The sequence below is a fragment of the Myxine glutinosa genome, chromosome 4 (assembly GCF_964187855.1).
Source record: "Myxine glutinosa chromosome 4, kmMyxGlut1.1, whole genome shotgun sequence".
Taxonomy (NCBI): domain Eukaryota; kingdom Metazoa; phylum Chordata; class Myxini; order Myxiniformes; family Myxinidae; genus Myxine; species Myxine glutinosa.
Window position 1 is genome coordinate 207,724,530 of NC_136264.1, and position 15,763 is coordinate 207,740,292.

The following is a 15,763-nucleotide window of genomic DNA, read 5'->3' on the forward strand; positions in this document are numbered from 1 at the left end:
GTCACTTTGAAGGTTGCGGGTAAATCTGAAGTCATAATACACGAAACTATACCTGGCTTCGTTTCATTGAATGCTGCAACCACGTGCTGGAGGAAGGAGGTTAACTGTTCGGTGCTTGGAATGGCCAGATTTTTGGATGATACATCTTCATAGTTCCAGAGTGGACCAGGCCTCCTGCAGCCAATGTGAAGAGGTTCAGAAAAATACATATACGGTATTGCCGGAAATGTAACTCAAACCAATCTTTCAGTACAAAGGAAGAAAAGTCTCCTGAAAGGACAATAGTGTAGCAGCATAGCAAACCTGTTGTGCATTTTGTGATACAAGCACCAAATTTGGCACAAATGTACATTAATATGTTGCGAACATTTTCAGATATTGGGCCACTTGAAATTCCGTAATTTTTTTTTTCAAATTTTTTCAAATTTCGTAATTTCAAATTTTTCGGGTGACACCGTCACAATTTCGGTCTTCGAGGCCGGCCGATATAGTGGGGCGGCTTAGCCCAAATATTCAAAAGAATTGTGCATTTTGTGATACAAGCACCAAATTTGGCACAAATGTACATTAATATGTTGCGAACATTGTGTGGTCAGCAATGAAGACGAGAGTCTGAATTACATGTATGCAAAAGACCTTGTGAACCAGTGAAGCAAATACACGGGTAAGCATGAATTAATTCTAGGGCATGATATAATTTCCATGATGTTTACCTCTACACTCAATGGTGGAAGGAGGTAATGTTTTGATCCCAGCTTGTCTGTATGTCTGTTTGTCTGTTAGTCCACAAAATTCCAGACAAAGCTTGTAGTAGTGGTAGTTGTAGTGGTAGTGGTGATAACAGAAATTGTTATATAGAACTGAACTTATATTATTATTATATGCAGAAAATAACTTCATTTCTATATGCCCTGCAGTGGACAGGTTAATTGGTTTATGCACTGAAGGGGTCACCCTGGTGTGCACTGCTGTGTTCTGCCTCACTGAGTTGTTCAGGTATGATGTACTCAGCACAAGCTTCCGGTCGGCCCGGAGGTGGGGGTGCGGGGCCTGTCACGGAACGTCAAAACAAACGGCCTGCCGGGGCCGCCCAAAAGTCGGGCGTGAGGGGCGCGTCCACTAATGGAACGCCTCTCGCTTCCCAGATCGAGGGCCACGTGGTCAGGAGAACCTCGTCCCTTCCGGTCACACTTTGCCTATCGGCCGGCCTCGAAGACCGAAATTGTGACGGTGTCACCCGAAAAATTTGAAATTACGAAATTTGAAAAAATTTGAAAAAAAAAATTACGGAATTTCAAGTGGCCCAATATCTGAAAATGTTCGCAACATATTAATGTACATTTGTGCCAAATTTGGTGCTTGTTTCACAAAATGCACAATTCTTTTGAATATTTGGGCTAAGCCGCCCCACTACAAAGGGTGAATCCTGAGTTGTGAAATATAAAAATACATATGTCTGTATCTGAGGAAAAATATCTCGCATGTACGTGCGTGAGGAAAACTGTCTTGCGGATCAGCATTTCCCCAATTGCCTAGTTGGATTACACAAATTTGAGAGCTTTTATGTAGATCAAAATGAGTCGAAATAAGTAAACTCCCCTGAGAATGAGGATTGTAAACTTTGTAAATGAGGATTGTAAACTTTGTTAATGAGGACTGTAAACTTTGTTAATGAGGACTGTAAACTTTGTAAATGAGGATTGTAAACTTTGTTAATGAGGATTGTAAACTTTGTTAATGAAGATTTTAAACTTTGTTAATGAAGACTGTAAACTTTGTTAATGAAGATTGTAAACTTTGTTAATGAAGATTTTAAACTTTGTTAATGAAGATTTTAAACTTTGTTAATGAAGATTGTAAACTTTGTTAATGAGGATTGTAAACATGCAAAAAGCCCCGATGAAGTCTGTAGAATCCAGTCGACAGAATGTCACTTGAGCAATAAACCCGCTTTTTCCAAAAAATAGAAAAAGAAACTTAAAAATGAAAAAAAATTAACCTTAAAAAGGTTTCAAGTCAGGTTTCATTTTATTTCATTCATTCATTGGAAAAATAACTTTTCTTTTCAAAGTTATAAATATAGAAGCTTAACAAAAGAAAACATCCATCATGATGACAAATTTATCAGGAATTCTACTTATTTTGCAAGTTGGATACAAAATAATAATGCAGAATGAGGAGCAAATAAGGTGTAGTCACCTTGTGCTCAAAAACTCCACAAGTTCTCTCGTCTTGTGTGTCCCATCGTTAGTGGCCTCACTCACGGTAACAACAGGAATGGAAAGTGTTCCGCTTGCATTGCCCAAGACGTTCAGACTCGATGCTGAAGATCCTGAGCTTGGACTCAGAGCGGAATCTGCTCCGGAAGAACTCTGGGACAATGGCCAAAGCGGGGTGCGCCCTGCAGACATTTAAGAGTGATGAAAACAAAGTGAGCGACTCTTCTCAAAGTTATGAGTAATAGAGAACGCTGACAGTGAAAAGAGAAAAAAAAGTCTCCCCATGATAGATTTTTAATATATTGTCCTCAGGCTGCTCAATATGCTTCAGCGTTTAAATAAACCTTCCAGCACATTGTTATTTCAACTCATCATGCAAATTTTAAGCACGTGTAAACATTTAAAGAGTTCAAAGAACACCTTGCCCCACTCAGTCTTGATAAAAAACGACATGGGAAGGGTCGTTTAAACTCTCGCTTTGCGTTTCTGAGCAGGAGCGGATGCAATGGCAACCATACGAAGCCGATGGATGAAACGGGGCAAACCAAAGCAGAAAAAAAGCGCTTCTCAGAGAAACTGATGATTTTGGAACGATCTTTGAGAAGAAAATGCAATAAACAAACAGTTCTTTTGGACAAAGTTGGCTCTGTGGTTGCATTGCTAGGTGCCGACATTTCTGTCTGAATCTTTCTGTCACTCCGCCCTCAGAGCGCACGGGAAATTTGATTGGTTGAGACGATGTAGAATTTTGTCCAAGTACTGATAAACTGAACGTTTTTGGAAGTGCAAACAAGTTGATTTGTGTTCTACAGTGTTCAAATATATAATGAAATCGAAATAAAAGAAAAGTTTAAAAGGTTATAGAAAAAACCCCAAAATAAGCCATTGAACCGGACAAAATAAACCCGCGTCTTTTACGCCACCCGATCTAACACGTTCGATTAGTTCTTCGTGCCTTTGGTTTGTGTCCATTATGACGTCGCTATAAACATTAAGATTCCTGATTGGAATAAATAAATAAAAAACCACCTTTAGAGGCCATTTTTCCCCGCAAGCGGGGGTTGGCCTTTTTCGGGAACCGTGGTTGTTGTTGTTTTTTGGTCCCCTTTTTGAAGCAATGTTTTACGGCCGGATGCCCTTCCTGACGCCAACCCTTTTTGCCGCCTTTAGCGACAAACAGGGAATTACCAGTGAACTGGTACTCAATTAGCCGACCTCGGAAGGATGACAGGCTGAGTCAACCCCCCTGGCGTTAATTCAGCGATCGACCGGGATTCGAACCCAGGATCCTGGGATCCTAAGCCGGCACCCTAGCCGCTAGCCCAACACCAGGGTTTTCCTGATTCAACACCAACACCAACATTCCTGATTGGAATGATTTTCAATTTTGTTTAACTGCCATACAGGCAGACAGACTGAAGCAATTGCTTTACCACGAGTATGCATGCCTCCCTGCTTGGGACGAGGATCCATATAATTTGCCAAATTCAGAGTCAAAGTATGGTACTGCTCAACAGCAGGTTAATGTTCTGATTAGTGTTCTACAGTGTTCAAAATATAACATTCAATTGAAATGAAGTAGTTCTTCAATCACAGACGTCAGACAGATAGAGTGAAATAATTGCTTAACCCCACGTTGTGCTACATCCGTCGGGTAATGATGCCTTTTTTTTTTCTCCAGAGTCGAAGCTTACGGAGGAACTAGGATAAAGAATGGACCAGAACGAAAAGAACAGTGGAAGTATGGGGTTGTGGGGGGAGGTGGATGGGTGGCGGGGTAAGACACCTCAATCGTACAATTCTAAACGAGTCTCAACATGTCATTGAAAACGAAAGAGAGCTTCAACACAAATGCATTTAAAAGAATACTATCTCTTTGCTTGTGTAATAAAAGCAGCATTCAGAATGTGCTTGCACCAACATCATCTTCAAATGAGGTGAAATTCACTACCCAGCAGAGGAAGCAGAGTTTCCATTAGGAAACATCGATATTATGTAACCAAGGGAGGAATGGTAGATAAATAAATAAAAAACGGATGAGAAAAGGAAGAGAGAAAGGGGTTGGGTGGGGGAGGAGGGGAATAATGTGGGAGGGGAAAGGGGCTTTAAAGTGTGAGAAACTGAAGCAGCCTTCGGTACCGAGCAAGGGGCTATTGCTGAGCGAAGGTGGACTGGCGGTGAGAAATCGAGAATGGGCATTCACGCTCTTCGCTAAGAGCAATGCAGCGCTATGCTGAAGAGAGTTGTCTGTGTCCAGGAGCAGAAGGAGGTGGAGCAGCAAACGTTTTGCATGCTCAAGAACCACTGGATGGTGATGATCAAGGCCTACACAAAGTTACAATACGTGAATTAGTCAATACACTCTTTAACTCACCATTTTCAATAATATGAGTGACATTAAAATAATATAAAAAATGACCTCTACCTCGTTAATCTTCACCCATGTACTGCGGAGAAAATATGTACTAAATGAGATATTTGAGATCAATGTCGAAATTTCCAGTTGTGACAATAAAACTGTCCAAACAGATAAAATGTGGCATGAATACAAGTGGCTAAATGTAAGAGACCAATGATCTAATATTTTTTCAAGCATTTGTGTATTCACATACAGTGTCTTCAGAAAGTATTCACACCCCTTGATTTTTCTCACATTTTGTTGCGTTACAGCTTGATTTTACAGTTGAGTTCCAATTCTTACCTAAAATAGGGGCACTGAAGATGAAAAGTGCTATTGTTCTACAATGGTAAACACACTTGCATAGCAATACCAATAAATAAAAGCTGACCTTCTGTACATTTCCCTCATATTCATCTTGCGGCCTCAAATCCAAATTTCTTGAGTGAATAAATGAATGAATGATCGTTTTAAGGCCATTTTTCCCCACGAGAAGGGGTTAGCCTTGCGGGCCCCACGACAATCATGGTTCCCTGTTTGAGGCAATGTTTTTATGACCGGAAGCCCTTCCTGACGCCAACCCTTAGTTGCCTCTTACGATGCGCAGGGATACGGTGTACCTATTCCAAGTCGGGGTACACACCGGGATCATTCATCCCAGCAAGCTGGTACTCAATTTGCTGACCTCGGAAGGATGTGTGTGTATGTATGTATGTATGTATGTATGTATGTATGTGTGTGTATATGTATGTATGTGTGTGTATATATATATAAATATATATATACACACACACACACAGTGCATTCAGAAAGTATTCAGACCCCTTCACTTTTTTCACATTTTGTTATGTTGCAGCCTTATGCTGAAATCGTTTAAATTCATTTTTTCCCTCATCAATCTACACTCAATACCCCAAAATGACAAGGAGAAGACAGGATTTTAGAAAGTTTTGCAAATTTATTAAAAAGAAAAAACTGAAATATCACATTGACATAAGTATTCAGACCCTTTGCTATGACAATTGAAATTTAGCTCAGGTGCCTCCCATTTCTCTTGATCATCTTTGAGATGTTTCTACACCTTGATTGGAGTCCACCTGTGGTAAATTCAATTGATTGGACATGATTTGGAAAGGCACACACCTGTCTATATAAGGTCTCACAGCTGACAATGCAAATCAGAGCAAAAACCAAGCCATGAGGTCGAAGGAACTACCTGCAGAGCTCACAGACAGGATTGTGTCGAGGCACAGATCTGGGGAAGCCTACAGAAAAGTTTCTGCTGCATTGAAGGTTCCCAAGAGCACAGGGGCCTCCATAATTCTTAAATGGAAGAAGTTTGGAACAACCAGGACTCTTCCTAGAGCTGGGCGCCCGGCCAAACTGAGCAATCGGGGGAGAAGGGCCTTGGTAAGAGAGGTGGCCAAGAACCCGATGGTCACTCTGGCTGAGCTCCAGAGATCCTGTGTGGAGATGCGAGAAACTTCCAGAAGGACAACCATCACTGCAACACGACACCGATCTGGGCTTTATGGCAGAGTGGCCAGACGGAAGCCAAACAGTGCAATCTTGGTTTCATCAGACCACAGAATCTTGTTTCTCACAGTCTGAGAGTCCTTTAGGTGCTTTTTTGCAAACTCCAAGCGGGCTTTCATGTGTCTTTCACTGAGGAGAGGCTTCCGTCTTTCTTGCAGAGGGGAGCAGGGTTTCCTCTGCAGTCAGGATTCATCATGTGCATAAATTATAGTTGGTATAATTTATGCACATGATGAATCAGAACTAAGGATTAGGGTTAGTAGTTAAATTTAATATTCCTGACTGCAAACCTCCTAATTGTTGCTGAGTAGGGCAGAGACAATGTGTCAGCGTGGCAGGCGACACTTGTTGCTAACAAGTTTTGCAGCAATTGCTGGGGTGAGACTCAATCTGTGCCTTGCTTCTTAGTCAAGTTAGGGGGTTCAATCGGTATGTATGTATATATATATATATATAAATATATATATACATATACAGTCACGTGAAAAAGTAAGTACACCCCATGTAAAGTTTTGACTTTTTCAACATATTTCAACATACAGCTATTTGATCTTCATTTCAACAATATTGAGAGATAAAGGTGATATAATATAACAAATATCATGAAACATTTACATTTTGTAGTCCATTGCATAATTTAAATAAACATAAATGCAAATTTCGCATGTGGAAAAAGTAAGTACATCCCTACATTTATCACTACTTCAAATACCTAAAATTAGAATCAGGTGCACCAGCTCAGGTGCAAATGATTAGAACATCGTTCGAGAGGATCTTGGAGGAACCTGTCTTATTTAAACCTCAGACATTTAGTTTGGGTTGCCCTTTGTTGTGGAAGTGTGCGGCGTCACCATGCCGAGATCAAAAGAGCTCTCTGAGGTCTTCAGAAAGAAGGTTATAGATGCCTACGAGTCTGGGAAGGTATTTAAAAAGATCTCCAAACAATTTGAAATCCATCATTCGACTGTTCGGAAGATCATCTACAAGTGGAGAAGATTCCAAACAACTGCCAACTTGTTCAGGCCAGGCCGCCCCAGCAAGTTCAGCCCGAGAGCAGACCGCAAGATGCTGAAAGAAGTCTCTAAGAACCCCAGAATGTCATCATGGGACCTACAGGTAGCTCTTGCCACTGTTGATGTCAAAGTGCACGAGTCTACCATTAGAAAGAGGCTGCACAAATTTGATCTACATGGGAGGTGTGCCAGGAGGAAACCTTTGCTGTCCAGAAAGAACATCAGGACAAGACTAAAGTTTGCCAATGAACACCTAGGCAAAGACCAGCACTTCTGGAACAATGTGCTCTGGACAGATTAGTCAAAGGTAGAGCTATTTGGCCACAGTACCAGAAGACATGTTTGGCGAAAACCAAAGACAGCATTTGACCACAATAACCTGATACCAACTGTAAAGCATGGGGGTGGAAATATTATGGTTTGGGGCAGCTTTGCTGCATCAGGGCCTGGGCAGCTCACCATCATAGAATCCACTATGAATTCTTCATTGTACCAGAGGGTGCTTGAGGATAATGTGAGGCCATCTGTGGGAAAGTTGAAGCTCAACCGAAGGTGGACCTTGCAACATGACAATGACCCTAAACATACCAGCAAATCCACCAAGGAAATCTTCTTCCGTTTCTTCCGTTGATCTTCCGTTACCGGTCTTGCTGGCGAGGGTTCGTTTATTCTCAGCTCTCCACGCTTCTCATCGAAATCGAAGTTAAGTAATTGTTCCCATTTGTATTTTCGTTATAACTGTATTTATTTTATGGTGTATATATTGTCTCCCGACGAAGATTTTCGGTGCAAATCTTTCATACCTGTATTGAAAATCGTGCTAATTCGTGTCGTGTCTTGTCTCTTGAGGCCTTGTACAGTGTACACTGTACAACCTTGAGGCTTTGTTTTTCTCTCAGTGGTCCGTCGTTTGTGATCCAATAACTTTCGTTCTCTGTTTTCCCAGTCTTTTCACCCCATAGCCTACTTCCTTATGTAAATCTCAACTCAAAAAAAACAAAAAATAAAAATATTTCCTTCTCTGTTCTCATTCGTTTATTCATTCTTATTCGTTCGTTCGTTCGTTCGTTCTTCGACCACGTGTTTCTCCCCCATTTCCCCAGATAGATTGTCAAATTTCAACTCGTTAGTTTATCGTCCATGCGTTATTGTTTGATTATAGTCGTTTTGGTTTGAATTTCCTGTAACTCGTAATTAATTAATCGTGTTCTGCTCCTCGTGTGCGGCCTTGTAGTTGTACCCCCGTCGGTGTTTGTTAACTTCAGCGTGTTTTGCTTGGCTCTTAGTTTTTTCCCTTCTACCCCGAACATAATACTCTGTCTAACGTTCTAAATCCCCACCCCCCCACCCCCCCCCCCAAAAAAACCAAACAAACCAAAAACATTTATTTTTCTTTCTCCACGTGTACTGTTGTCTCATCCTGTATTTTCTGTCCAGGTGTGCTGTTCGCCCCGCCCCCATTATCTCCTTGCCATCCACCGTTTGCCCTGTTCACGTGACTCGTGGTGGTCCCTCTCGGCTCTCCCCCCGTTGGTATTTTGTGCATATAAGATTGTTCACGGTTCTGTTTAAATATTATTTAAATATGTTTAACCTTTCCCCTTCTGTGTTTTATTCAGTGGTATATTACAACACGCTGTTTTTCTTCCTATTTAAAAGGCTTTTCTCAATTTCCTCTCCAACTCATTCCACTTCAAAAAAAAGAAATTCAATATCTTATACGTTTCCCTCACTACATGGTCTAAATTCACATTCATTCCATCCCTCCTCCATCGTTCTGAATCGGATTGCTAACTTGAAAATCACAACAAACCCAATTTGTTTTCAATGTTCGTCTTTCATTAATCATCCACTTTCTAAACTCCCCTCTTGCCCCTCCCATCCAAATCCCCCCCTTGCACCTACACTCCTAAACTCCCCCCTTGCCCCTCCACTCGTAAACTCCCCCCTTACCCCTCCACTCCTGAACTCCCCCCTTGCCCTTCCCCTCCTAAACTCCCCCCTTGCCCCTCCCCTCCAAATCCCCCCCATTGCCCCTCCACTCCTGAACTCCCCCCTTGCCCTTCCCCTCCTAAACTCCCCCCTTGCCCCTCCCCTCCAAATCCCCCCCCTCGCCCCTAGACTCCTAAACTCCCCCCCTGCCCCTCCACTTCTAAACTTCCCCCTTGCCCCTTCCCTCCTAAACTCCCCCCTTGCCCCTCCCCTCCTAAACTCCCCCCTCACTCCCCCCCTTCAAAACTCCCCCCTTGCCCCTTCCCTCCTAAACTCCCCCCTTGCCCCTTCCCTCCTAAACTCCCCCCTTGCCCCTCCCCTCCTAAACTCCCCCCTCACTCCTCCCCTTCAAAACTCCCCCCCAACCCCTCCCATTCAAATCTCCCCCCATACCATTCCTCTCCAATTCTCCCTCCTCCCCCCTCCTCCTCAAAGCTGCCTCCTCCCCACTTCGTCTCCCTTCTATCTCATACCTCCACCCCCCCCAACCTTCTACTTTCCTCTGCCCCCCCTCAAACAACCCCTCACTGTGCCTCACCCCTTCACCATCAAACCTTTCATCCTCCTCATCCTTCCATTTCTTGGAACTCTTCTGCAATCTCTGACACACTATCAACTGCTCTCCCTACCTCCCCCTCTCATCCTTCATCTTACCCTACTCCTCCTCTCCCCTGTCCTGTACCCGATGCTCCCCCTCTCTCTTCATTAACGGTATGGACCTCAAACATCCGGGGCCTTCGCTCAAACCTGACTGATCTCTCCATACAGGTTGCTTCTGACAATCCAGACTTGATCTGCTCAACAGAGACTTTCCTCCTTCAAGATGTCTCTGATTCCTTAATATCTCTTCCTGGTTACTCCCTCCTCCGGTATGATAGACCTGAGCCTCGGCCTGGTGGTGGGGTGGCTATCTTTATCAAAAACTCTCTTCCTCACTCTCCTTGCACTGCCCTCTCTCCTCCTCACCCCCAGGAGTACCTCTGGCTACGGCTTCCTCTCCGCTCCCACCTTTTGTTCATATGTGTTCTGTACCGTCCCCCAAACAGTGATGACTCCATCTACATTTCACTGTCTGACAACATGGACCAACTTCTATCCACTCATCCCAACTCTCTCTTCCTCATATGTGGTGACTTCAACTGTCATCATGCCACCTGGTTGGGTGTGGGTTCCTCTCTCACCAGTCATGGCACCTCAGCAAAGGACGTCTGTGACTCACTGGGATTGACACAATCTGTCAATTTCCCGACCCGGATCTCAGCCAATGGAGTATCTTCTCTTCTCGACTTGGTTATGACAAACTTCCCTGCTAATGTCTGCTGCTCTTCTTCTGCTCCAATCGGTTCTTCTGATCATGTGCTTGTCAAAGTGGACATCTCTCTGGCCATTCTCAGAGAGCCTCCTCAGCGTCGACGAGTCTGGCATTTCACTCAGGCCGACTGGGACGGTCTTCAAGCAGCCATCAATCGTCTGGATTGGTCTCCCATCTCCACTGCCTCTGACATCAATTCTTCCTGGGAATTCTTCCAAAGGAAACTGATCTCTCTCATGCACAGATTTATCCCATCTCGCCTTCAGTTGTCTTACCCTTCCTCCCGTCCATGGTACACTGAATCTTGTGGTGAGGCAGTTGCCCTGAAACAACTTGCCTTTGCCTCTTGGAAGGCTAATCCAACTGAAGGCAATATCAGTTCCTTCCACCAAGCTCGGAACAAGTGTGTGTCTACCCTCAGGAGTGCCAGGAAGCACTATATCTCCTCACTCAAGAATGAACTCTCAAACCTGTCTCCTTCCTCCAAATCCTGGTGGCGTCTTGTCAAATCCGTTTCTGGTGTTTGTTCCCCCTCCATCCCCTCCCTTACCTCAAATGGCCACACAGTTGACATCGCACGTGACAAAGCCGAATGCCTCAACTCTGTGTTTGCCTCAAAATCCTTAGTCCCAAACCTATCTCTCTCTGTTCCCACCCTTCCCAATCGAACCCAACTGCTCCTGGACTCTGTGTCCTTCTCTCCTGACAAGGTGGAGGAGTTTTTGTCAAACCTCGACTCTGATTCTGCAACTGGACCAGACGGCATCAGCCCACGGGTCCTAAAATCCTGCTCTGCCGCTCTATCTCACCCTCTCTCTGTTCTTTTCACCCTATCTTTTGCGAAAGGTCATCTGCCAGCATCCTGGAAATCAGCAAACATTACCGCTTTACACAAAAAAGGTGCAAAAACAGATCCTTGCAACTACAGACCAATCAGCCTGCTCCCAACTATCAGCAAAGTCATGGAATCCATCATTGCTTCGGATATGAAATCTTTCCTCTTCTCCAATGGCTTGATCTCTGATCATCAATTTGGTTTCAGACCACGTCACTCTACTCTGGACATGCTGCTTCTGCTGTCTCAACAATGGATGGAGGTCCTCAATGCCAAACAGGAAATCAGAGCCGTCTCCCTTGACATATCACGTGCCTTCGATACGGTCTGGCACCCAGCTCTGCTCACCAAACTCTCCTCCTATGGTATCCATGGAAATCTCCATGCATGGCTTGCGGACTTCCTCTCTGGTCGTAGTCAACGTGTGGCCCTGAATGGACTTCTCTCATCTCCCCTTCCTGTTCAGGCTGGAGTTCCCCAAGGCAGTGTGCTGGGCCCTGTGCTTTTTCTGGTCTTTATCAATGATCTCTCCGACTCTCTGGAAAATCCTCTCTATCTCTTTGCTGATGATTCCACTCTCTGCCGCTCCATTCCTCTTCCCTCAGATCGGCAGTCTGCAGCCTCCTCACTCTCTGAAGACCTGGACAAAATCACAGACTGGTCAAACAAGTGGAACATGTCTTTCAATCCTGACAAATCTCACACTCTTACTATGTCTCTCCGAAAAGATGGACTGGACAACCCTCCCATCTACTTTCTCAACAATCCTCTCCAAGAAGTTCTGTCGCTCAAGCTTTTGGGTCTCACTATCTGCCATGATCTTTCTTGGGAAAACCACATTTCCAAGCTGGCCTCCAAAGCCAGTCGCCGACTGGGCATCCTCCGTCGTGCGAAGTCCTTCCTAGGCACACCTGAGCTCCTCACCACATACAAGGCTTTCATCCGCAGCTCAATGGAATACTGTTCTCCCCTATGGGCTGGTGCTCCTGCCTCACACCTGGCTCGGCTTCACGCTGTTGAATCCAAAGCTTTCAGAATCATTGGAATCTCCCGCGATGAAGCTATCTCTGAGGGCCTTTCACTCACTCACCGCAGGAAGGTAGGTGGTCTTTCTGTCTTCTACCGACTCCTTTCCGGCCTTGCTCCCTCAGCTCTCTCTGTGCTCTGTCCCCCAAATATTCCTACAGGTCACACAAGATCTGCCAGCCACCCTCTGATGGTTAAACTGCCGAAATCTCGGCTCTCTGCTCACCTTCACTCTTTCATTCCTCTTTTCTCCCGCCTCTGGAACAAGCTCCCACACTCACTTCAATCACACTCCTCCCTCCAGGTCTTTAAAACAGCTGTTCACCACCATCTCTTATCTTCCCCCATCCAAAACCTTGATCTTTTCTACCCCCACTAATTCACCCCAGATCCACCTTGTTTGAAATTCCAACTTCTTTCCTGGAAGTCCTGGCAGTGTCTATATGTTTTATACCTCTCCCACCCCCACCCTTCCCATGCCTCCCCCCCAAAGCCCTCTCCCTCCCACAGTTCTCTAGATGTCTCCATGTCTCTTGGTCGCTGCTCTCAAATGTTGTGTTTGTGTCCTTCCCCCTCTCTCCCCATCTTGTCTACCGCTCCCGATGTTATTTGTTTTATGTATCTGTTTGTCTTTCTGTGTGATTAATGTTCGCTCTTTCATGAGCCTCGATCTTGTATACAAAAAAGAAAAAAAAAAGAAAAAAAAAAGGAATGGCTGAAAAGAAAGAAATGGAGGGTTCTGGAATGGCCAAGTCAAAGCCCGGATCTAAATCCCATCGAGATGTGGGGGGGGGGGGGGTGGGGGGGTGGGGGGGTTTGAAATGAGCTGTGCATGCAAGAAACCCCTCAAACATCGCACAGTTGAAAGAATTCTGCATGGAGGAGTGGGCAAAAATTTCTCCCAGTCGATGTCAGAGACTGGTAGACAGTTATAAGAACCGCCTACTTGAGGTTGTTTCTGCCAAAGGGGGCAATACCACCTATTAGAGCCAAGGGTGTACTTAATTTTTCCACATGCGAAATTTGCATTTATGTTTATTTAAATTATACAATGGACTACAAAATGTAAATGTTTCATGATATTTGTTATATTATATCACCTTTATCTATCAATATTGTTGAAATGAAGATCAAATAGCTGTATGTTGAAATATGTTGAAAAAGTCAAAACTTTACATGGGGTGTACTTACTTTTTCACGTGTCTGTGTGTGTATGTGTGTGTGTATGTATATATGCGTATATATGTATATATGCGTATATATATATATATATATATATATATATATATATATATATATATATATATATATATATTGTTGCGGATATGAGGATTGTATTTTTTTTTATTGTATTGTATTGTAAATTGTTATGAATTATTGCTTTATTCTGAGCCCTCCTTGCTCCAGTCTGTTGTATAAAGGTCAAAGGGCGTTCCGGTAGTTAATTCCATAAAGCATACATTGAAGGACACTATAATACCCTTGTTCAGTAGCTTATATCTTTATTATGTGTTTTAGGGTAAGGCCTTGTCTTCCATTAAAATGACACTCCATTGCACCAAGTGAAATGAGATAGAGTCCTTTCATTCCCCATTCCCACTCCCAAAACTTCCATTGCCAAGCCTCAATTTCCAGCTACATTCCCTCCAAGTCTCCATTGCCAACTGCACTGGGCAGTTTGCCAGTTTGTTACAGCTGTGGGTTGTTTTCGCCCCAAAACCACCATTGAACATGTGCTCGGGTCGGGGAAGAAAGGCATGCCCGCCCGTCGTCATCAAGGGCGGAGCCAGAGGGTCGCGCGACCAACCAGGGCCGAGGTGAGCACACCGATGGGCGTGCCCTCAAAGCCGGCGGCTTAATCGCCGGAGGCGCTATAAAGGCGCGCGCGCAAGAAGTTGCGAGGAGCTGAGTTGTGTGGTTTTGGTCAGAGCTGGGTTGGTCGTCAGTGGTGGTCAGTGGTTGTGTTGAGTGGTCAGTGGTTGCGTTGAGTGGTCACTGGTTGCGTTGAGTTGTCGGTGGTGAGGAAGAGTCGAACTAAGCAAGAGAGAAAGAGTCCTGGAGTTAGTGAGAGAGGGAGAGAGAACCCGTCACGCCAGACCTCCCCACCAGCAGCGTTGGCTTGGCTCCACCAAGCAGCTCCGACCCGTTACCCCGTGCACACGACAGGATCGGTGGCATCGGCGGCCGTCGAGGTCCAGCCCGACGTCCCGTGCGGGATCAAGCTCCAGCCACCCACCTCCTGTCATTCCTGCCTGCAAGTTCCCCATTCGTGTACGTGAGTTTGTTCTGTTTGTTTTGTCCCTGGGGATTTAGTTAAGCCTGTTTAGATAAGCTAGTAATTTTCACTGTGTCTCTAAAAGCTTCTGTATATTATTTTCTTATCCTTCCTTCTCCTTGGTTATTTTAAGCCTGTAAATAGTAAATAAATTTAGTAGTATTTTCAACCTTTTTTTTTTCTTCTTCTTCTTCACATCCGTGTCGCTTTTGTCTTTTCCATATTGAATATCTGTGGCGCGATCCAGCCAACGTTCGGGAAGGGTTAATCGGGGTAACTGTTCGGCCGCGGTGCCTCCGCTCGGCAAACAACATCCTTATCCGCGGACCGTAACAATATATATATATATATATATATATATATATATATATATATATATATATATATATAATGTATATATATATATAAAATAAAATAACGAAAGAACCACGCTGACCCTTGATGTGACATGACACTGACGGCATGCACATAAATTATGCTGACACACCACTTTCAAACTAGAACTCAGGACTGTGAAGGAGTCCATGTGGCACTCAGGTATTTGAAGAGTGAGATTTATGGTCACAAATAAATGAAAGCAAGGCTGCCAATCCAGATTTTGTCCTTGTTATGGGCTCGTCAGGAAGACATCCTGCCAAATCGTTTATTTGCGACCATTCTAAGCTTGATTAAATAAAATTCCATCCCCCTAACTTGACGAGGCAACAGGGCAGGGATCGAGTCACATAACAGCAAATGCTGCATGATCTGTTTGCAACAAGTGTCATCTGCCACACAAACCCATTGTCTCTGCCCTGTTGTGGCCACTTGGTGACAGTTGGGATTTCCCACGTTGGAGATGATGCTTCAACTTGCCACAAGGGTTTCTTTGAAATGCCATTATTGCATGAATATTGTTCTGTCAGGTATCCTGTCTGTGCTGTCATTTTTAATTAGCTGGCCTGCTATACTTTTCAAAATGTCATTGTTCCTTGTCTTGTGAAGTATTTTGCTCCCATTCTACAATCTGTGCTGTCTAATCTATATATATAAAACACAGTTTGTGTGTGTGTGTGTGTGTGTGTGTGTGTGTGTGTGTGTGTGTGTGTGTGTGTGTGTGTGTGTGTGTAATGTTACCGGTAGACTCCTAAACGGAGAGGCTCACGTACTTGATATTT

The 15,763-nt window shown here is 44.1% G+C and overlaps 1 protein-coding gene across 9 annotated transcripts in view; it reads right to left on the reverse strand.

The window, feature by feature from the left end:
* Window positions 1-15,763, reverse strand: part of LOC137426021 (protein furry homolog-like) — a 417,549-nt gene that overhangs the window by 70,160 nt on the left and 331,626 nt on the right. For all 9 annotated transcript variants that reach the window (XM_068114742.2, XM_078776948.1, XM_078776949.1 and 6 more), the window contains 3 exons: window positions 4,359-4,544; window positions 2,200-2,401; window positions 53-174 (listed from right to left, as the gene is read on the reverse strand). In XM_068114742.2, coding sequence (XP_067970843.2) covers window positions 53-174; window positions 2,200-2,401; window positions 4,359-4,544 — 510 coding nt within the window. The remainder of the gene's footprint in view (window positions 1-52; window positions 175-2,199; window positions 2,402-4,358; window positions 4,545-15,763) is intronic.